This window comes from Gallus gallus, chromosome 19 (genome assembly GCF_016699485.2).
Source record: "Gallus gallus isolate bGalGal1 chromosome 19, bGalGal1.mat.broiler.GRCg7b, whole genome shotgun sequence".
Classification (NCBI taxonomy): Eukaryota; Metazoa; Chordata; class Aves; order Galliformes; family Phasianidae; genus Gallus; species Gallus gallus.
Genome location: NC_052550.1, coordinates 6,216,844 through 6,237,758, shown reverse-complemented (window position 1 = coordinate 6,237,758; position 20,915 = coordinate 6,216,844). Strand labels below are relative to the sequence as shown.

Below are 20,915 nucleotides of genomic sequence, written 5' to 3'. Positions count from 1 at the left end.
CTATTTAAGGGCTTGGGGATCCCCCCAGCTCTCAGCCAGCTCCTGCATGAACCACCCCCCCCCCCACCTGGAGCTCTGTGGGGCTGGAGGGGGGCTGCGTTGACCCTTTCATCCTCTTCATTTGGGAGTTGCCCCGAAGGAACCGGGGGGGGGGATGGACGGGAGCACCCCCAGCTCCTACCGGGGGCCGGGATGGGGGGGGGCTCGGAGTCCGTGGCTGCTGCCCGGTGCGGATGGGGGGTGGGTACCGCACGGAGCCCCAGTGCCGGGGGGGGGTCGGGGCGGAGCGGGGCGGGGCGAGGTTATGTAAGGCGGCGATTAACGGGGCCGGGCAGGGCGGCGGCGCGATGGGAGCAGCCAGCAGCGGGTCCGGCCCGGGGCCCCCCCAGGTGCGTGCGGTGGCCCCGACGGCGTCCCCGCGTCCCCCTATCCGGTATCCGACTCCGGCTCGCTGACGGCTGCCCCCGGTTCCGTAGGGCCGAGCCGTGGGGTCGTGGGTGCGGGCGCTGCTCCGCCGGAGCGGGTCGGTCCAGGGACCGGTGCCGGTACCGGGACTCGCTGTGGCCACCGAGGAGCCGCCGTTCCCGGGGTGGCCGCTGCCGCAGCTCGTCTCGCTTTTCCTGCCGGAGTTCCCCGTTCGCCCCTCCGCCCGGCAGCAGCAGCTCAAGGTGCCGTCCGGGGACCGATGCAGCGCACCGGGGAACCCCTCCGCTTCACCGGGGAGTCCGCGCGTCCCGTGTGCCTCCCGACGGGTCCCGTCGCGCCCTGTGCCTGCTCTGTCTATATCCCGTCGGGATCTCCGAGCGCCCTGTCCGGGTCCCCGTGCGGTCGGTGCCTTTCAGCGAGGTCTCCGCGCTCCCTACGGGGTCCCCGTGCGTCCTTACAGGAGTCCGCCACCGTCTCACCGAGTCCCTTTCCCGTCCCGTTCGGGTCCCCTCCGTGCGTTCCCTCTGCGCCCCGTGTGCCCCACGTTGAGGTGTCCCCATCCTCTATGTCCCCCCGTGTGCCCTACTGCGTACCTTCAGGACCTTATTTCCCCCCCCGCCTGCCCTGTGCCACTCACCCACGCAGGACCCCACACCCCGGCAGGATGTACCCCTCATCATTCCATAGGGTGTTCAGCTCCTGTGTCCCCTCCCTCCCCCCCCCTCAGATCCTGGGCTTGGTGGCCAAAGGCTCCTTCGGTACCATCCTAAAAGTGTTGGACTGCGGGAGAGAGAAGGTCTGCGCCGTGAAGGTGAGTGCTGCCCCACAGCCTGGGGGTTCCGTGCTGCCGCAGAAACCCCCCCCATCCTGACGACCCCTCTTCCAGGTCGTGCCCAAAGTGGAGGTGCTGCGCCGCGACACCCTTAAGCAGTGCAAGGAAGAAGTCAGCATCCAGGTTAGGGGAGAGAAGGGGGGGGGGGGGGGGGGACACAAGGAGGAACCCCCCCATCCAGGGACCGCTCACCCTCTCCGCTTTGTATCCCCAGAGACAGGTCAGGCACCCGTTTGTCCACGGCCTTGGGGACAGCTGGCAGGGCCAGCGCCACCTCTTCATCAGTGAGTGACCATCTGCCCGCGGGCTCCCCCCGCCCCCCCCCCCTCTCTGCCTGTGCACGTGTTCTCTCTGCCTGCACACGTGTTCCCCCCCCCTCCCCTCCCTGCACGTTCTGCACGCTGCCCATGGGGGCTGAGCGCCGGGCTGCTGCCTCCCACCCCTCACCCACTGCAGGGACAGCAATGGGACAATGGGGAAAAAGGCCACTGTGCCATCGTCACGGCTCTGGTGGCTCTGTGCCACCGCTGTGCCCACAGGGTCTGTATGGGCCTGGTGGGTCTGTGAGCCCCAAGGGTCGTGTCACCTTGGTGCCCACTTAGTCACGGTGCTTGTGCCACCTTTATGGCCGTGTGCTTGCAGTGCTATGCCACCATCGTGGCAAGTGGGCATGTCCTTGTGCCACCTTCATGCCCATACGCCACCATCACAGCGTGTGGACACGTTCTTATGTCACCCCTATGGCCGCGGTACTTATGCCACCTTCATGACCGTGTGGCCACAGTACCTGTGCTACTTTTGAGCCCACGTGCCACATTGTTTTGCCCCCTTCATGCCCACGTAGCCACAATTCTCATGCCGCTCTCATACCCGTGTGTCTGTGATGTTTGCATCGCTTTCATGCCCATACATTTGCAGTGCTTGTGCCACCTTTGTGTCCACGTGGCTGCAGAGTCTGTGCAGCCCTGGTGCCTGTACCACCCTGGGCACAGTGCTTGCAATCTCCCTGTGCTCACACGGCTCTGGTGCCCAGAAGATCCCAGTCCTTGTACCACCTCCCCACCCATATGGCCCCATGCATCACTTTGGTGCCTGTGTGGCCCTGGGTAAGGGTGGTGTGACCCATCCTGGCAGTGTGCACCTACTGCAGCACTGGGGACCTGCACGCGCTGTGGCGTGCCGCTGGGCGCTTCACCGAGGCCACCGTCCGCCTGTTTGCAGCCGAGCTGGTGCTGGTGCTGGGTGAGTGGGGGCTCAGTCCCCCCCCTGAGGGTGGCAATGGGTACGGTGCAGGGAGGGGACACCCCGGCTCTGACAGCTCCATCTTGTCCCCAGTGTACCTCCACGACCTGGGCATCGTGCACAGAGATGTGAAGGTGGGTGATAACGGGGAGGGGGGACAAAAAGGCACCGAGGGTCTCTGCATCCCCTGGCATGGAGGGCCCACCCCAGACCTTGTTTTATTTCAGATGGAGAACATCCTCCTGGATGAGAGAGGTGAGGGCCTGGTGGCATTGGCGTGGGGACATCCTGTGCATGGGGTCACCCCCTCCTCTTGCACTGTCTTGCCCCCCAGGGCATCTCAAACTCGCTGACTTTGGCCTCTCCCGACACCTGCGCTGTGGTGAGCGGGCACACACCATCTGTGGCACTCTGCAGTACATGGGTAAGGGGACAGCTTGGGGAGATGAGGAGGGATGGGTGGAGGCACATTCTCCCCCCCCCCCCCCCCCCCACTCACCTCCTCATCCCTGCAGCCCCAGAGGTGCTGAGTGGGGGTCCCTACAGCCACGCAGCTGACTGGTGGTCCCTGGGTGTCCTGCTCTTTGCCCTGGCCAGCGGGGAGGTGAGCGCTGTGGGGTGATGATGGGCTTAAGGGTACCGCATGGAGCCCCTAAACCTGCTCCTTGCCCCTTCCCAGTTTCCAGTGCCACCAGCGAGGGACCACGTGGCCATGCTGGAGCGTGTCAAAGAGAGCAGCTATGCGAGCCCCCCTGCACTCAGCCCTGCGCTGGGCCGACTGCTGGCTGAGGTAACCCCAACCCTTGGGCTGAGTGTCCCCAGTGCTGCCCCCCTTATGGCTCACCGTCCTCCCTCTGCTGCCAGCTGCTATGCCACAACCCCCTTCGCCGCCTGCGCTACCTCCACCACTTCCAGGACCACCCTTTTTTCCGTGGGCTGGCCTTCGACGCCGAGCTGCTGCAGAAGGACCCGGTGGCCGTTGCCGTGGCCCCACGTCCCACCGAGCAGCCCCTGCCCGATCCCACCACCTTTGATGACTTCGACTGCGACCTCACTGCCGCCCCCCCGAACCGGCCATGGCCCGGCTGAGCCTCCGCTGGAGGAACCCCCGCACCGCGGAGGGACCCCCGCGCCACTCAGGGACACCCCCCCGCCCTCTGTACCTCTCTCCACGGGAGCAATAAACCCAAACCCGACGGTAATGCTGTGGGTGTCTCCTGCGGGGCTGCGCACCGACGGCATAGGCTGCGGGGAGTGCACGGAGCTGAGCCCCCCACCCAGCTCAGGACCCCCCGCTTAGCGTTGCGGAGCACGCCGGCGATTCCCGCCGGGTGGGCGTGGCCGTCGAGAAACCACGCCCACGCCGCACGTAACCACGCCCACACGAGACGTAGCCCCGCCCCCACCGCGGGACCAATCAGAGCCGCGCGTGGTTTTCAAATGGGCGGCGGGGAGCGGCGCGGCGGGAGCGCGGCCATGCGGGGAGCGCGCGTCTCTGCCGTGAGTGCGGGGAACGGGGAGGGGGGGCTGCTTGGTGTCGGGGGTCCCGGTCCCATAGCCGCGGTTTACCGGACCGAGAGTCCGGTGTGACAGTGGGGGGGGCTCCGCTGGGTGCGGAGGGGGTCCCGGCAGCGGTTTTAGGGGCGGTTGGAGGGTTGGACGCGGCGCCGTTCGGTCCGTGCCGATGGGGGGGGCGGTGGTTCCGGTGCTGACCCCCCGGTGCCCGTTCCCCAGGCACAACGGCGGCCCCTGCAGGAGCTGCGGCTGCAGCAGGGAGCGGAGCGTACCAACATCACCCCGCTGCTCCGCCGCTTGCGGCTCAAGGTCGGTGCGGGGGAGGGGGGGAGGGCGGGGGGTGGCAGGGAGTGTACAGGAGCTGGGGGGCACCCGGGGGGAGTTCAGGGTATGGGGGAGTAGATGGGGGAGTTTAGGGAGGGGAGTGGGATACGGGTGTGGGGATGAGCTGGAGGGGTTGTATGGGGCACTGGAGGAAGTGGGTGGGGGTGCGGAGGTACGGGGGGAGGGCGCGGGGCTGCCCTGATTCCTCTGCCTTCCGTTCTCCAGGACCACGATGGAGGCACTCCCGCACCCCGCGCCCGGTGCCCCTCTGGCCGCGTTGCCCCGGGGCTCCCCCGCACTGCAGTCCCGTGCGCCCCCTGCAGCACCGACCCGGAGCCCCTCGGCCCCATGAAGATCCCCTCAGGCAATGCCACCCCCGACCCCATCAGCATCTCAGAGCCCGTTGGCCACGCTACCCCGGTTACAGATGCCCCAGAGCCCCCGGGTGACGCCACCTCAGGGCCTGACACCCTGGTGCCCCCACGTGATGCTCCCCAAGAGGACAGCCCCCCAGAGACCCCCAGCGGGGCCCCCCGAGAGCCCCATGGCAGTGCCCCAGTGCCCATCTTCCCATTCTCCCCCAGCCACCTCCCCCCGCTGCCTCCATCTCCGGACCACCCCAGCAGCACTCCCTTGGAGCAGCGTACTCCTGACCCTGTTGGCAGCACCTCTATAGGGCCCTGCGCTCTGGACACCCCTGGCAGCCCCTCTCCAGGCCCCCCCGGTACCTCCACCCCTCAGGACACCCCGTTCCGCAGGTGGAGAGTGGCCCCCCCTGACCTCTCCTGCAGCCCCGTGGCTTCCCAACCCCTGTCTGAGAATAGGGATGTGGGTACTCCTCCACATCGCAGCACCCTGGGGATGGCTGGATCCCCGGGCACTGCCCCACCGGAGCAGTGCTCCCCCCAGGTCGAGGCAGTGGGCTCAGAGCCTGTAGAGTCAGCAGTAGCAGCAGCAGCCACCCCGGTGCCTTCGTCTGAGCCGTCCCTGGGGGCTGTGTCCTGGATAATGCCACTGGTGTGGCTGGAGAGGACCCTCCCTGCCTCGTCCCTGTTGGAGTCCCTGAGGCACAGCCTGTCCGTGTCGTGGCGGGATGCTGGCACCAACATCACCCCAGTGCCCACTGCAGCTGTCAGTACCGGAGTCACCCCAGTGCCCACCATACCTGTGGGGAGCTGTGTCACCCCAGTGCCCACTGTATCTACGGGTACCACCGTAACCCCAGTGCCCACCATACCTGTGGGGAGCAACGTCACCCCAGTGCCAACCATGGCCACAGGCACCAGTGTCACCCCAGTGCCCACTGGATCCATTGCCACCAATGTCACCCCAGTGCCCACTGGATCCATTGCCACCAATGTCACCCCAGTGCCCACTGGATCCATTGGCACCAGCATCACCCCGGTGCCCACCATGTCTATGGGCACCAGCGTCACCCCAGTGCCCACCATGTCTACGGGCACCAGTGTCACCCCAGTGCTCACCCTATCTACGGGCACCACCATGACCCCAGAGGAGAGGAGCGCTGGCACATCCATGCCTGCTGGTGCCAAGGACAGCGCTGCCGAGACCGACTCTCTGCTCTGGCAGTACGTATCCCTGCTGGGTGAGGGGATGGGCTCCCATGGCCGTGTCCCATCCCCAACCACGGGGGCTCCCTCTGTCCCCAGCTGTCCCCGGGAGCAGCTGCGTTCGCTGCCACGAGCAGAGCTGGAGGGGCGGCTGGAGAGCACCCTGATCATCATCGAGGCGCTGTCACTGCAGCTGCGTGACTGGCAGGACTGCCAGCGCCCGCTCCCTGCTGTGGGGCCGGCGGGGCAGAGGGATGCACACACCCAGACTGATGTCACCCGGCCCCGGGGGGTGAGTGTCCCCTCCTGCAGGGCCGCATCCCACTGTATGCAGGAAGGGCTCAGCGTGGCGTGTGGCACGGGGTTGGAGTGCTGGTGGGGAGGTGCTGGTGTGGCACACGTCCTGCCCTGCCTTTAGGAGGAGGGGATCTACCACAGCCTCTACGTGGAGCTGCAGAAGAAGGTGCAGGCTGTGCAGCGGCAGCGTGGAGCAGAGCAGGAGTTGGCGCAGCAGCTGGCACGGGCAGCGGAGGCAATGGTGCGTTGGGGTGCGACGGGATTTGGGCGCTGCCATCCCCGGTGCCATCGGTGTCCTCATCCCTTCCTCAGGATGCATGGGCCGGGCAGCGCCGTGCGCTGCGGGACGTGGCAGACGCCGCTCTGCAGGGCGTGCAGGATGAGCACGCGGCGCTGGAGCAGGAGGTGAGCGCGGGGGGCACGGAGGGATCCTGGGGGTGTGGGTGAGGGAGGTGGCAGATGGCAGCTGGAGGAGGGCTGCTGTCCCTTTGCAGAGGCTGCAGGTGCGTGCCATGGTGTCCCGGTGCGAGGCGGTGCTGCACGGTGTCCCTGCCAAGCTGCAGAGCTGCCTGCAGGAGCGGGATGCTGCACAGCAGCGAGCGGATGAAGCCCTTCGTGCTAAGCAGGAGGTAACGTGTCCTACAGTGTGACACTGCTGTCCCCACCCGGGGATGGGGGGTGATGTGTCCTGAGCTGTGCCACCCTTCTGCAGAGCGATGGTTTCCTGGAGGCGTTTCGCTCCCACGCTGCTGCCCAGATTGGTGCCCGCACGCAGAGCCTGGAGCTGCAGCAGGAGCTGAGCGCACTGCTGGCAGCTGCCGTCCAGCAGCAGGTATGGCACCGTCCCCCACACCCTGCAGGGTTCGTAGCCCTGGCTCAGGGCTGTGCCCTGAGCAGCCCCTGTGGGAACACTCCCTGTTTTCCTCTCCTCAAGGTGTCCCTGGCTGCAGAGGCTCAGCCTTTCCGGGAATTCATAGACGTGACCTTTGCCAGCCTCCAGGAGGAGCGGGGAGCGCTGGATGGAGAGGTGAGGGCTGTCCCAGCAATGTGTGCTACCCACCCCACCAGCACTCAGCTCAGCTCAGCCCAGGGCTGTCCCGTCCCTTTGCAGCGGGAGCAGGTGCGTGCCCTGGTGTCTCGCTGCATGACTGCGCTGCGGGACGTCCCCAGCAAGCTGCACAGCTGCCTGCAGGAGCGGGATGCTGCGCTGCAACGGGTGGAGGAAGCCCTCCAAGCCAAGAAGGAGGTAATGGGGCCACCCGGTGCACCTCGGGGATCCCAGATAAGGAGGGGGATTCGTGGGGGGCTGTCCTATGGAGGACGTGGGGAATGGAGCACGTGGGTGCTCTCTGGGGTGTGGGATGCTCTGGGTTAACCCCACGTCTCTGCAGGTGTCCCACCAGCTGGAGGAGACCCTGGAGGCTCTGCAGGACGCCGTGGCCCAGGGGGAGCAGCTGGCAGTCACCAACTCACGCCTCAGCACAGGTAGTGGGGGGGGGGGGGAGGGCACAGCAGGGGGGTGGCAGCGGGCTGCGGGGTGTCCCCGTGCTCACGGCTCTTCCCCCCACAGATCTGAGCACGGTGATGAAGCAGCTGGCCAGCCTGCAGCAGGAGCAGGACGCGCTGCAGCAGGACTACGAGGAGCAGAAGGAGAAGATGAGCTGGTGGGTCTGCACCCCCGGCGCCTCGCCCTACCCCATCCAGTCCCCTCTCGGCACCCCCAACCCCATCCCTTGGCTTATCCCCATCCATCCCTTGGCGTCAGGCTGACCAAGGAGAGGGATGCTTTGCAGCGGGAGCGCCGGGAGCTGCAGGAAGCAGTGGAGTGCCGGGAGGTGAGAGCCAGGGCGCATGGCACGTGGCGTGGTGTCACATGTCCCCACTGGCAGGTGGCAGCCAGCCAGCAGCCTACAGCGCTGACAGCCCGCACGTAGGGCTGCACGCACAGTGATGCTCGGGATAATTCCCCCAGCTGTGTGTGCCATGCAGGGGGTGCTCATGGATGTGTGTGTCCCCCATCCCCACCTCCCCCCCCCTCCTACCCTACCCTGCAGTTTCTGGACCAGGAGAACCGCATGTCCCGCAGGCAGCTGATGGAGGTGGAAGCCAAGCTGCAATCCACGCTGGCTGAGCTGCAGGAGCGCAGCCTGCAGCACGAGGAGCTGCTGGAAGCCCACCAGAGCCTGCAGTACGGCTTTGTGCTCACCCCTGCTACCCGAAGCCTTGGGGTTGGGCAAGCAGTCCCATTGCGTGCGTGGGGGGGAGGGAGGCACAGCTTTAGGCAAAGCAGCTCCGGCTGAGTGCAGTAATTCGGGTTGGGGAACTCAGTAGCGCTGGTTTTGCGCCCTCTGGGGCATGGGTGGAGGTGGTGGGGGGGGTTGTTGAGGTTGGAGAAAGCCTCAAAGAAAAATCAAGCCCTGCCCCAACCCTCGGGGTTGGAATGAGAGTCGTTCACATCGCTGTCCCCCCCCCCCCCCCTTCCCTGCAGGGAGGAACGAGCCGCCCTGCACAAGGAGCTGGAGAGCACCAAGGCGGAGCTGCAGGACCTGCAGCTCAAGAGGGACAGGGTGTCCTGGTGCTCAGCAGGCATTGCCGAGAGCAAGGCGAGGCTGCAGGAGCTGGCTGACTGCCTGCGAGCCGCCCTGCCCCACCAGGTGGGACCCTCTTACGGGGGGCAGATGGCACGCGTGCAATCGGAGCACCCCCAGCACCGCATCCCCTCCTTCCCATAGGATGACGATGACGAGGTCCCATCGAGGAGCAAGACCTGGACCCCAGGCTGGAGGACCCCCCGTGGGCCCTGGACCCCCCGTAGCAGTGCTTGGACCCCCGTGTGTCGCACGCCTGCCCGCCACACACCGCACCACGCCAGGGCGTCCTTTGTAGGCAGTGTTCTGAAGGCAGTGTCAGGAAGAGGTGAGGCTTTGGGGGTCCCCAGGTTGTGGGGCTGGTCCTGGACCCCCCAGGCTGTAGGGGGGACATCTCATCCTGGGCCTTCCCCTTCAAGCACTCTGCCCTTCTGCAGATGGTGATGAAGGCACTGAAGGTGAGAGCACATCTGCCAGGGATAGGGCTGCATCCACACCGAAGCCCCCAGGTATCACGCTGTCCCTGCCCCTCACGTCCCCAGCATGTCCCCCCAGCACCCTGCTGAGCAGCCCTCTGCCTGCAGAGCCCGAGGACGGTCTGATGGAGCAGGCAGCCGAGCTGCGGGCCGTGGTGTCCGACCTCTCTGCGCTGAGCTCCCGCATCCAGGAGTTGGAGCAGAGCGAGTTCAGGGCGCTGCAGGCGGAGATGTGAGTCCAAGGGAGGCTGCAGTGGGGGAGGTGTGGGTCTGGGGGTGCTCACGTGGAGTCAGGCATTGGGGGTGTGGGCTCTTCCTTTTGCCCTGCTGCTGCTCCAGAGTGAGCTGGTGGGTATGGGTTGACCTTCCCAACTGGGGGCACCGATATGTGGGGGGGGGTTTTGGTGCACTGTGATCCTCCACCTGCTCAGCCCCATTGTGTTCCCCCCCCCCCCCCCCCCCCCCCCCTCCAGCTCTGACCTGCAGCTCCAGCTGGAGGAGGTGACGACTGAGAGCCAGGAGCGGATGGACGCGCAGGCTGCCACCATTGCCAAGCTGAACAAGGTGCTGCAGGGCAAGCTGCAGGTGAGCCCCCCCTCCCCAGAACTGGGCCAGGGCAGAGCCAAACTGGGTTGGGCCGGGATCTGGGACAGCAGGATCTGGGTGACCTCAAATGTGAGGGTCCCATCGGGGTGGGGGGGCACAGCCTGACCCCACTCTCTGACCCTGCAGAACGAGAAGGAGCTGCAGGATGTTGTGAAACAGCAGGAAGCAAAGATGCTGCAACTCATCGATAAGAGCGGGGAGGTGACGGTGCGTGTGGGGGTGCAGTGGGGTGGTGACCCACGCCCTGGGGGGGGGGGGAGGACAGCAGTGGGACCCCTTTCCCTGCCCCCCTGCCTCCCTTTGCAGAGGCTGAAGGAGGAGGTGACGCAGCTGAAGCGCTCGCTGCAGCGTGCAGAGACTGAGGCCAAGGTGCTGTGGGAGGAGATGAGAGGCCAGGAGGCCAAGGGGGACGCAGCCCACGTGCAGGAGCGTGTCCTGCTGCGGCAGGAGGTGAGTGTGGGGGTGGGGGAGGAGGGGGGGAGGGGTTGTGGGGTCGGATCCCCTCCTGCAGCCCCCCTGGTGCAGGTAGGGGCGCAGAGCAGGCTGCCCATCCTTGCTCCTCTTGCAGGTGGACAAGCTGCGCTTGCTGCTGCTGGAGAAGGAGGATGAGAAGGTGGTGGTGTCGGGGAATTACCTGGAGCAGGTATGGGGTGGGGAGGGGACGCTCTGGTGCTCCCTCTGCTCAGGGCTGTGTCCTTACGGCCTCCCCCCATTGCAGGTGCGAGGGTTGGAGCTGAGGCTCAGCCAAGCACAGAAGATGCTGCGGAGCCAGGAGGAGCTGCAGGAGAAGGTGAAGGAGGTGAGGTGGTCCCGGCAGCTTTGCTCCCACCCCTCTGGGAGCTGCAGCAGCACCTGAGGTCTCCTCACCCTGCTCCCATATTCCCAGGTCCTGCTGGCCCTCCCCGAGCTGCCCCCGGAGCTCCGTGCCCTCCTGCAGCACGTGGGGTTGAAGCCAAACAGCGAGAAAGCTCCGGCTGCTCTGTAACCCACAGCGCCGAAACGTTCTTGTGCTTAACGCCGTCGTTATTTATTGAATAAAGTTTGTTGGCATTCACCCCATCCCCTGTCTGGGGACACCCCCCCTACGGAGCCGTGCTCCCCCCCAGCACTGCTCTCAATAAGGTTCCGTGTTCCCAAAGCTCCCACCCCATCTGACCCAGCTTCCCTCCCCAGGGCCCCCGCTCCTCCTCCTGGCCTAGATAGATTTCCCCCCCCCCCTCCTGCTTTGGGGCGTACAGGGAGGGGATAGGAGGCTGCCTCCCCCCCCCCCCCCCCCCCCGACCTGTTGCATGGAGATGTGTAACTCCTTGGGGAGGAAGGAGGAGGGAATCCCATAGGGCCTCCTCTTTCCCTACATAGAGCATCTCCCACAGGATCCGCCCTTCCCAACCCCAAAGATGCTCCCTGTGCCCCCCCCCCCCTTCTGCCCCCACAGCCCAAAATAGCAGCACAGCACTCCAACAAGTGCAGCGCTCTGCTTCTACACGTCCCGCAGGCGCTCGGGGTCACCTTCCTCTGCCCTCGTTGACCCCGTGCCTGTATTTACTGCCTGCGTGGGTGGCACCGCTGCAGCTGCAACCCCACTGCTGTGGGAGTGGATGTGACCCATGGATCTACGGGGTGGGGTGCCCAGCTTGGGGATGGTGATGATGATGGGGGGGGGGGGGCAGGGGGGGAGCATGCGCTGCCTGGCCTGGATTAGGGCCACGCCAATGCTGAGCCCTCCTTTTACGGCGGGGATTCAGCAGCACTCAGCCCTGGCAGCCATCCCATGAGGCGAGTGGGGACACAGCTATTGTCCCTGTGCCGGTTTGGGGCGGCTCTGCTGGGACCTGGGGGGGGGGGGGCTGCTCCATGTGCGGGGCTCCCGTGCTGTGCTGAGGCTCTGTGGGGCTGGGGGGGTACAGGGGGGGTCCTTGCATGAGGATGTGAATGGCAATGGGGTGGCACAGAGGGGCCCCAGCAGCAAAGAGTGGCAATGGAGTGGCACAGGGGGGTCCTTAGGGCTGGCTAGGGGGTGGGGTGGGGGTTCCCATCCCATGGGGCGAGTTGCACAGGGGGGTCTTTGCCTTATGGGGAGGGCACAGAGGGGTCTCAGCACCACTAATAGCAGCAGAGAGTGGCAGTAGAGTGGCACATCCGTGATGTGGGGCTCCCATCCCATGGTGTGAGTGCCACGAGGGGTCCCTGTGCTGTGGGGGTTCACAGCAGAGTCTCTAATAGGGGCAGAGAGCGGCCCAGGTGTGTCCCCACAGTGGCAAGGGGGGGTGGGGGGGGGTCTTTGAGGGTCCTCTCCGTGGTATGAATGGCACAAGGGGGTTCTTGCCTGGGGGGGAGGGGTCCCTTACAGCAGCAGGGTGTGACAGTGGGGCCGTGTCCCGCGGGTGACATGCTTTGTCACTTCCCCGAACACATCAGGAAGTGACACGGCGGTGGCAGTGCTGCCTCCCCATCCCGGTGGGAAGGGGGATCCCCGACGGCAAAGCGGGGCGGCGCGGGGGGGGGTCTCCAGTCAGAACCGATCGCTTCGGGGACCCCGAGAGCAACACGTGGGAGGGGGACACATACATTTGGGGGGGGGGAGGAGGAAGTGCCACCGCTGCGGTGGCGGCGGGGCGGGGCTGTGCGGGGGGGGAGGGGGCCGGTCGTACCGGGTGCCGCCCGCCGGGCCCGCCCCACCGGTCACGTAGCTCTGCGGCATCGCAGCCCCATTTACCGCGGGGCCGGAGCTCTCAGCCCGCAGTTCCGTGCCCGCCGCCACCGGTCCCGCACGGTAAGGGAGGAACCGAGAATGGGGAACCGGGATCCGGGTTCGGTGGGGGGGGGGGACTACGGGGAGCAGCCGGGAGGGACCGACGGAGGGAGCGGCCGCCCCGACGGCTGCTGTGTGCGGTGCAGAGCGGTACCGCGGGGCTCCCGGGGTGGGGGGAGAACTTCGGGCAGAGGGGTTCGCGGGTATGGGGTGGTTGCAGGGGGCGCGGGGCACCTCCTGAGCCCGTGCGATGCACGTACTGCCCGGAGGGGACCGGCCCGGGGGCAGCGCGTCGCCGTTCCCACGTTGTCCCCATCCCGGAGCATCCCCGACTTTGGGGTCTCCCACTTTCGAGATCTCCTCGGCTTTGGGGTATCCGTATCCCAACGCATCCCTATCCCATCCCCGGCACCCAGCAGTCTTCCCACGCCCCAAACCCCCCAGGGGTACCCCTCTGCCTTCTCACCGCCGTCCCCACTTTATCCCCGGTACCCCCGTGCCCCGCTCCGAGCCCCCCTCCCCCTTTCTCCCTCAAGATGGCTGGGCTGGGGGCGGGCGAGCAGGCAGCAAAATGGCTGGGAGCTCTCCGGCATCCTCCACGAGGCGCTGCCCCGCTCGGGGCTTATGCAACGTGACCCTATGGGGGGGCCACGTGCCCAGGGATGGGGATGGGGGGGGGTGGGGAGGTGGGATCCTGGGGGTCCCAATCCCTGTAGGGTGCGGGCGCGTGGTGTGCACGGGAGGGGGAGGAAGGGGGGGGGTGGCGGTGCGTGACTCAGCCCTCGTCCGCCGGCAGGCAGCACCATGACGCACCAATACCCCGCGCTCACAGCCGAGCAGAAGAAGGAGCTGTCGGACATCGCGCTGCGCATCGTGGCCCCGGGGAAGGGCATTTTGGCCGCCGATGAATCCGTGGGTCAGTGAGGGGTTGAGAGCCGGAGGGGTGATGGGGGGTGGGAGGTGGGGGGTTGGGGGATGTCCTATAGTGCTTCCTATAGTGCTTCCCCTCTGGGTGACGGTGCCGGGTGCCCGCAGGGAGCATGGCCAAGCGCCTCAACCAGATCGGGGTGGAGAACACGGAGGAGAACCGCCGGCTGTACCGCCAGATCCTGTTCAGTGCTGACAGCCGGGTGAAGAAATGCATCGGGGGGGTCATTTTCTTCCACGAGACCATGTACCAGAAGGCTGACGACGGCACTCCTTTCGTCCAGATGATCAAAGATAAGGGCATCGTTGTGGGCATCAAGGTGGGGGCAGGATCTGGTGGTTTATTGGGTGCTTGGGGATGGCCGTGAGGGGATCGACGTCCACCCTCCATTCACTCATCCGTAGGTGGACAAAGGTGTCGTTCCGCTGGCCGGGACAGATGGGGAGACCACCACGCAGGGTAGGTGGAGCAAATGTGGGGTGAGGGTGGGAGATTTGGGGCCGTGGGGCTGACGGTGCTGCCCGGTAGGTCTGGATGGGCTGTCGGAGCGCTGCGCTCAGTACAAGAAGGATGGGGCTGACTTTGCCAAGTGGCGCTGCGTGCTGAAAATCAGTGATAATACTCCCTCTGCCCTCGCCATCATGGAGAACGCCAACGTCTTGGCCCGCTATGCCAGCATCTGCCAGCAGGTATGGATCTGGAGCCAGGCCGTGTGGGTGGGCACCTCGTGGAGTGGACACTGACCTATGGGATGGGTATTGACTCACAGATGTTGCCCCATAGTGATGGGCACTGATCCATGAAGCTCAGTGTTTCTCTAGGGCCTGAGCGTTGCTCTGTAGGGATGGGTATCAACTTGTGGGTCGGGCATTGACCATGGGATGAGTGTCACCATATGGGGCCAGGTATTGACCCGTGGGGCTGGGCATCAACACATAGGCTGGGTAATATCTCATGGGGATGGGTATCTCCTCCTGGGGCCGAACATTGCCCCATGGCATGGACATCTTTCTTTGGGCCAGGCGTCACTTGTGGGGCCAGGCGTCACCCCACAAGCATGAACATTGCCCATGGGGCCAAGAATTGCCACTCGCAGGATGGGCATCACCCCCAGGTCTAGGCATTGCCTTATGTTGCTATGGGGCCAAAAACATCCCCGTGATGCCGTCTGCCCGGTGTTTGCAGAACGGTATCGTGCCCATCGTGGAGCCGGAGATCCTGCCTGATGGTGACCACGACCTCAAACGGTGCCAGTATGTGACAGAGAAGGTGAGCAGCGGGGCAGGCGGTGGGGTGGGGATGTGCCGTGCCGTTCCACGCCACGAAACTCCGTGTTGGTCTGTTTGCAGGTGCTGGCGGCTGTCTACAAGGCGCTGAGCGACCACCACGTCTACCTGGAGGGGACCCTGCTGAAGCCCAACATGGTGACACCCGGGCATTCCTGCCCTACCAAGTACAGCCCCGAGGAGATCGCCATGGCCACCGTCACCGCTCTGCGCCGCACCGTGCCCCCAGCCGTGCCAGGTACTGCCACCAGGACGTGGTGGAAACCACGGGACGGCGATGCCGCGTGGTCATCTGGGTGCCATAACGCTGCTGTCTGCAGGTGTCACCTTCCTGTCTGGGGGGCAGAGTGAGGAGGAGGCCTCCATCAACCTCAACGCCATCAACACATGCCCTCTGGTGCGGCCGTGGGCCCTCACCTTCTCCTATGGGCGGGCGCTGCAGGCGTCGGCGCTCAGTGCCTGGCGTGGGCAGCGGGACAACGCCAATGCCGCCACCGAGGAGTTCGTCAAGCGTGCAGAGGTGATGGGGGATGGCCCCTGTGGGATGGGGTGCCAATGGCTGTGCTGCACGGGGGTGGGGAGACCAAGAATGAAGTCCTTGTGGGTGGTGGGAGCACCGAGAACCGAGTCCGTGTGGACGATGGGGTCACCAAGAATGAGGGGTGCTGGGAACACCTGTGCCTGAGAGGGGTGGGAGCGCCACGAATGAAGTCCCTGTGGATGGTGGGAACGTGGAGCCCGAAGTCCCTACAGGTGGTGGGGAGGACACGTCCCCGTGGGTGACGGCGGAGATTGAGGGCTGCCTCTGTGCAGAAGGATCGGGACACCGAGGGCCGTATTCCTGCGGGTGGGGGTGGGATGCCGATGCCTTCGGGGTGGGGGACACCTGGGGGGTGATGGAGGGCACCGAGGGCCACGTCTGTGGGGTGCTGGGGGACGTGAGGGCTGTGTCCCACGGCCCGACGCTTTCTCTCCCCACAGGTGAACGGGCTGGCGGCGCTGGGCAAGTATGAGGGCAGCGGGGACGACTCGGGGGCCGCCGGGCAGTCCCTCTACGTGGCCAACCACGCATACTGAGCCTCCAGTGGGCCCTGCCGGCCCCCGCCCCGGACCCCCCCGCCACTGCTCACACCACCCCGCTTCCACCCCAGCCACCCAGGGGAGGGGAAGGTGGCCCCACGAGGATGAGGCGGAGGCCTGGGTCCCCCCAGGGAGAAAAGGGGACTCTGGCCAGGCCAGGGTGGGGAGGGCCCGGCCGTGAGGAGGGCAGGAGGGGAGGCCTGGAGGTGCCCCTGCCCCAACGTAGCTTCGCAGTCCCGGTCAACGTCGCCCTCGGGACGCTCATGTCGTGTTCTCGTGTGCACCCCGTGTACCAAAATAGCCTAACAGCGAATAATAAACGGTAGAGACAGCGCTGCTGTGCCTGGCTCCTTGCGCCCGCCCGTGCGATGAGCTGCGCCCGGCCTCAGCCCGCCGTGGGGCTGCGTGGGGGGATGGGGGAAGAGCGCTGCTTCCCCGTTCCCTCGTTGCCCAAACGCATGGGCACCGCCTGACCCTCTGCGGCACCCGTAGAGACCGAGTCCCGCCCGCAGAGCTCTGATTGGCTGCGCCGCCGGCGTGGTTGAGCCACCTCCCTGCTAGCTGTACGCCTATTGGCTACGCTGCGCGCCGGGAGTTTTTAAATGGCTGAGCTGGGCGTAAGCCCCGCCTTCGCCGTGGGACGAGAAGAGAAGATGGCGGCGGCGGCGGTGGCGGCGGATGAAGCAGGTACCGGCGGCACCGCGCCTCGGGCCGGGCTCGCTGAGGCCAGGACGGGGCAGAGCGAGGCCAGGAGCCTCACCCGGGTGTCCCCGCAGAGCGCTCCCGGGGCCGCCGCGCCGCGCTGTCCTTCGCCGCCATCGCCGTGCTGCTGGGGCTGCCGCTGTGGTGGAAGACGACGGAGACGTACCGCGCCGCGCTGCCCTACGGAGACATCGCGGCCCTGGGCCGGCTGCCGGTGAGCGGCGGGAGCCGCGGCAGGGCGGGAGGGCGGGCCGGAGGCGGGCCGTGACACTCCGCGCTCCTCAGTTCCAGGTGGCCGTGAGCGTCTCGGTGGTGTTCCTCCCGGGCTCTGTGCCCGCGGATCTGCCCCGGCGGCTGCCGTACGGGGACGTGCGGGAGGAGCGGGTGCCCGTCAGCTGTAAGAGCCCCGCGGTCGGCCTCTGCCCCGTCCCCCCCTTCCCCCCCCATCTGCGTGGCGCCTGGGAGGCGCTGAGGGCCGCCCTCGGGTTTTCATCCCGGGTTCGGCTTTCCCCCGCTGACAGCACGGTCCGATGTCGCGTCCCGCACCGAGACGGCGTATCGCGGCAGCACGGCGCGGGAGGAGGCGGCGCTGGGAGCGGCCACAGCGCGAGGTATGGGGTGAGGGGTCACTGCAGGCACAGCCGTAGCTCTGCGTGCTCTGTGCTGTGCTTTACCCTCCTGGAAGGGCTGCACGTGGGCACTCTGCAGCCCCACCTCGGCCCTGGAGGAGCAGCTCTGCTTTCTGAAGCTGGCTTAGCCCACGGCTTGGCTTCGCTGCCTGTGGGATGGGCAGCAGATTGAAAATCCCAGCTCTACTGATGGATCTGTCTTCTTCAGAGGCCGACGCTGCTCTGCGTGCGCTGCAGGACTCTCCACCAGGCTCTCTGACTGTGTATGTGCTTCCTGAAGCCTCCTCTCTCCTGCCTCAGGTAGGGAGGCAACCTGCAGCGCCAGCCTCTGTGGGATGCTGCAGCTCTGGGGCAGGCTATAATGGAGGAAACCCACAGTTCTCCACGTTCCCCGTCCTACCAGCATGCAGCCCGGGGTTCAGTGATGTAAAGGATCTTGCTGTAAAACCCTAGTAAGAAATGGGACCATTAGAAGCAGGGAGGAACGTGGGATTTTCCCCCTTGAAGGTACCCTAGGGGGACATATATCCCTCCCCAGGTTGTCACGGGTGGCACCAGGTTCTTTGGTGTGTTAGCAGAGCTGTCTTTGCTCCCAGCCCTCACTGCTGCCCCTTCCCCAGGGCGTCAATGTCTACGTGGGGAAGCACCGCAGCGCCCTGGTGAGGGCTGGGCAGGGCCTGGCCACGCTCCACGCCCGCCTCCAGCAGCTCATGCAGGTGATGTCTTTCACGGCCAGCTCCATCGCTGCTGCCCTCTCAGACCGTGTTCCTGATGGTCAGCTCGGCCCCGACGCCTGGCGGCACTTGAAATCCAGCCTGGGTATGGATTTGCACCCCAGCTTCTTTTCCTGTCCCTCAGAAGGCCAGCTGCATTTTGGAGCGAGGCTGTTCCTGCTCTACCTGTAGCAACCCTGAATATCTTCTGGGATAATGGCCCCCAGAGTCTTCCCTTTGCTCTTGTCTGTTGCTTGGGGACAGGACCTGCACTGTGATCTGTGTGTGCTGGGGTGCTGGACTGTAACCCCACATCAGGGAGGGCCTGGGAGGAAGGGTGTCAGGTCCCGTGGCTCTGGGGAGCTCCCTTGTAGCCACTTGCCCAGTCTTGGCGTCACCAGGTGGTGGCTGTGCTGGTGCCTCACGGTCTGGGTGTTTGGCAGGGTACGAAATCACCTTCAGCCTGCTCAACCCTGACCCCAAGTCGCATGATGTGGACTGGGACATCGAGGGTGCTGTGAACCACTACGTGCAGCCCATCCTGGACAAGCTGAACCTTGTGGCCAACTTCTCTGTCGACTCACAGGTGAGGGCTGGGAGAGGCGATGGGGAGAGCCCAGCCCTGGCCCTGCCACGTGCCCTGGGATGTTCTTCTCTGCCAGCAACATCTGTGTTGTGTCCCTGCAGATCTTATACTACGCCGTTCTTGGAGTAACTCCACGCTTTGACAAGGAGTCTTCCAGCTTCATCCTGAGCGCACACAGCCTCCCACATGTCATCAACCCTGTGGAGGCCCGGCTGGGTGAGCACCACTCCTGACTCCGCTCTGGTGGGACCAGGCTCTGCTGAGGTGGGGACAGCTGTGCCTACACCTGTGCCCCTTCCCTTCCTACAGCACCTTTCTAGCCCACCTGATTGGGGTGGGGTTACCTGAGACTTGCTGGGCTGAGCGTTCTGTTCTCTTAAGAAAGAGCAAGGCTGTGTTCTCTTTGTCCCTGTGGGCCAGGGGAGTTCTTTGACTCAGTTTTGCTTTAGGTTCCAGCGCTGCCTCACTCTACCCTGTGCTGAACTTCTTGCTGTATGTGCCGGAGCGTTCCCACTCCCCACTCTACATCCAGGACAAGGATGGAGCCCCAGTAACCACCAATGCCTTCCACAGCCCCCGCTGGGGTGGCATCATGGTACAGGGCTGTGATGTTAGCAGTGCTTAACCTCCCTACCAGGCTCTGGCTGTGCCTCACTGACGTGCTTTCCTGCAGATTTACAATGTTGAAGTCCCTGCTTCCCCCCAAACCTCCCTCCCACTGCGCGTGGATGTGGACATGGTGAGAGTGATGGAGGTTTTCCTGGCCCAGCTCCGGTGAGGACTCTCTCTTCCCTCCCCAGGTCCACATATGTGCATTGTTGGGTCAGAGCCCGATGACTCCATGTTGGAGCCCACCAGCTCAGCCCCTCTGTGGGCTATGGGAGGTGGAGGGTGACTTTTTGTGGTCTTTGGGGGTGTTGACCACCAACCAACACCACTCCCTGGTCAGGAGTGCTGTTGTGTGTCCTGATGTGCGAGGCTTGTCCTGCCCTACATGCAGGAGGCTGCTGGGTGTGAGCTGAGTCCTGCTGGGACTCAGTGCACCAGAGAGGGGGGAAGAGCAAGGAGCACATGCGTTGTGCATCCTGATGCAGGCTGGGACCTTCCCATCTGTTCCCAGGTTACTATTTGGGATTTCTCGGGAGGAGCTGCCCCCTGAGTTCCTGGTGGAGAGCCCAGGGAATGAAGGACTGGCCGACTGGGAGCTGGACCACCTGCTCTGGGCCCATACATTGGAGAATATTGCCACTGTGTCCACCACCCTGACCTCGCTGGCACAGCTTCTGGACCAGATCAGTAACATCGTCATCAAAGATGACGTCGCCTCAGAGGTAGGGCTGGGGGCACCCTGATGTGGGGAGTGGAGGGGACCAGGTGCTGCTGGCCCCATGCAGAGCAGCGGGGCACTGCCCAGGAGCAAAGCCCCTTAGCTTTGTTCCTCTGGTTCTCCCTGGTTGAGGACTGACTGCTGTGCTGTTCCTGTGCAGGTATACCGAGCAGTGGCTGCAGCGCAGGATGCCGTGGCAGAGCTGGCTGAGGGCCGCCTGCGCTCTGCTTTCCAGGCCAGCAAGGAAGCTGTCACCTCCTCGGAGCGGGCATTCTTCGACCCTTCTCTTCTCCATCTTCTCTACTTCCCGGATGACCAGAAATTCGCCATCTACATCCCCCTCTTCCTACCCATGGCTGTCCCCATCCTCCTCTCCCTGGCTAAGATGCTCCGGGAAGCCAGGCAGAGCAAGAAGGAGCCCACCAAGATGGACTGAGCCCACGGATGGCGCCCTGCCTTGAGGCTGGGACCTCACGGAGTGCATTGCATCGTGGTGCAGGCAGGCACCCTGAACTGCATTGGGTCAGGCCCAGACCTGGGGGTGCATTCCAGATGCAGGCGTGGGAGGAAGCTGCTTTCAGGGGTGAGAGATGCTCACAGAATCTTGCACCCTCCACTCAGAACTGCTGCTTGCCACCCCTCTTACTGAGACTTGAGGGGAAGGGAGGGAGACCTGCATGCACCCCACAGCCCTGCGCTGTGTTCATGTGTAAATAAAGAGCCCCCCCTGCCCAATCTGTCCCGTTGTGCAGGGAGGGGGGGGGGGGCTGTGTGAATCTCTGCTGCTCCCCGGGCTTTGTCCACCTCTTGCTTTGAAATGAGTCCTGTCTTTAAAGGTACGTAGCCCACAGCTCCTAGTGGGGAAGGGGGGTTGTGGGGTTCAGCTGTTGGTGGGCAGTTATTAATGGGGTCTGTGAGCGTTGGGTTTGAGACTTATTACTGGGGTCGAGCTTTTCCCTTCGGCACGTTAACCTAAGAGCTCTCAAGTTGGAGGGGAACCCCTTTGGGGTCGTACAGGGGAAACAGAAGCGCGTT

The 20,915-nt window shown here is 65.2% G+C and overlaps 4 protein-coding genes across 7 annotated transcripts; all 4 read left to right on the top strand.

Annotated features, from left to right (window-relative positions):
* The first annotated feature begins 304 nt into the window (after positions 1-304).
* Positions 305-3,702, top strand: SGK494 (uncharacterized serine/threonine-protein kinase SgK494). 3 transcript variants are annotated; one of them, XM_040650418.2, is made up of 12 exons: positions 305-389; positions 477-668; positions 1,154-1,237; positions 1,313-1,381; positions 1,473-1,542; positions 2,393-2,500; positions 2,594-2,634; positions 2,728-2,755; positions 2,835-2,924; positions 3,016-3,104; positions 3,180-3,290; positions 3,416-3,702. In XM_040650418.2, exons 1-12 carry the CDS (start codon positions 348-350, stop codon positions 3,587-3,589), a joined length of 1,098 nt encoding a protein of 365 aa, XP_040506352.2. In that variant the 5' UTR covers positions 305-347; the 3' UTR covers positions 3,590-3,702. The 3 variants fall into 3 exon arrangements, with proteins under 3 accessions (XP_040506352.2, XP_040506351.2, XP_040506349.2); XM_040650417.2 differs by having other exon boundaries at positions 3,365-3,702; XM_040650415.2 differs by having other exon boundaries at positions 2,711-2,924; positions 3,365-3,702.
* Positions 3,703-3,942: 240 nt separating this feature from the next.
* On the top strand, positions 3,943-10,931 carry SPAG5 (sperm associated antigen 5). 2 transcript variants are annotated; one of them, XM_015296077.3, is made up of 24 exons: positions 3,943-4,000; positions 4,235-4,324; positions 4,565-5,928; positions 6,010-6,202; positions 6,329-6,448; positions 6,520-6,612; positions 6,702-6,836; positions 6,920-7,039; positions 7,142-7,234; positions 7,319-7,453; positions 7,599-7,692; positions 7,778-7,871; positions 7,973-8,042; positions 8,262-8,395; positions 8,696-8,861; positions 8,940-9,123; positions 9,233-9,304; positions 9,380-9,503; positions 9,745-9,856; positions 10,004-10,084; positions 10,184-10,327; positions 10,446-10,520; positions 10,596-10,676; positions 10,764-10,931. In XM_015296077.3, exons 1-24 carry the CDS (start codon positions 3,977-3,979, stop codon positions 10,860-10,862), a joined length of 3,897 nt encoding a protein of 1,298 aa, XP_015151563.3. In that variant the 5' UTR covers positions 3,943-3,976; the 3' UTR covers positions 10,863-10,931. The 2 variants fall into 2 exon arrangements, with proteins under 2 accessions (XP_015151563.3, XP_024997844.3); XM_025142076.3 differs by having other exon boundaries at positions 9,215-9,304.
* Positions 10,932-12,591: 1,660 nt separating this feature from the next.
* ALDOC (aldolase, fructose-bisphosphate C) lies at positions 12,592-16,256 on the top strand. The gene is made up of 9 exons (NM_001206496.3): positions 12,592-12,650; positions 13,426-13,545; positions 13,665-13,876; positions 13,962-14,016; positions 14,086-14,246; positions 14,743-14,826; positions 14,907-15,081; positions 15,164-15,363; positions 15,825-16,256. Exons 2-9 carry the CDS (start codon positions 13,434-13,436, stop codon positions 15,918-15,920), a joined length of 1,095 nt encoding a protein of 364 aa, NP_001193425.1. The 5' UTR covers positions 12,592-12,650; positions 13,426-13,433; the 3' UTR covers positions 15,921-16,256.
* On the top strand, positions 16,002-20,615 carry PIGS (phosphatidylinositol glycan anchor biosynthesis class S). The gene is made up of 12 exons (XM_015296060.4): positions 16,002-16,610; positions 16,700-16,839; positions 16,911-17,022; positions 17,147-17,236; positions 17,463-17,554; positions 17,875-18,073; positions 18,411-18,553; positions 18,655-18,769; positions 19,003-19,148; positions 19,227-19,327; positions 19,674-19,884; positions 20,041-20,615. The coding sequence occupies exons 1-12, from the start codon at positions 16,526-16,528 to the stop codon at positions 20,314-20,316; spliced, it is 1,710 nt and encodes a 569-aa protein (XP_015151546.3). The 5' UTR covers positions 16,002-16,525; the 3' UTR covers positions 20,317-20,615.
* Positions 20,616-20,915: the final 300 nt, after the last annotated feature.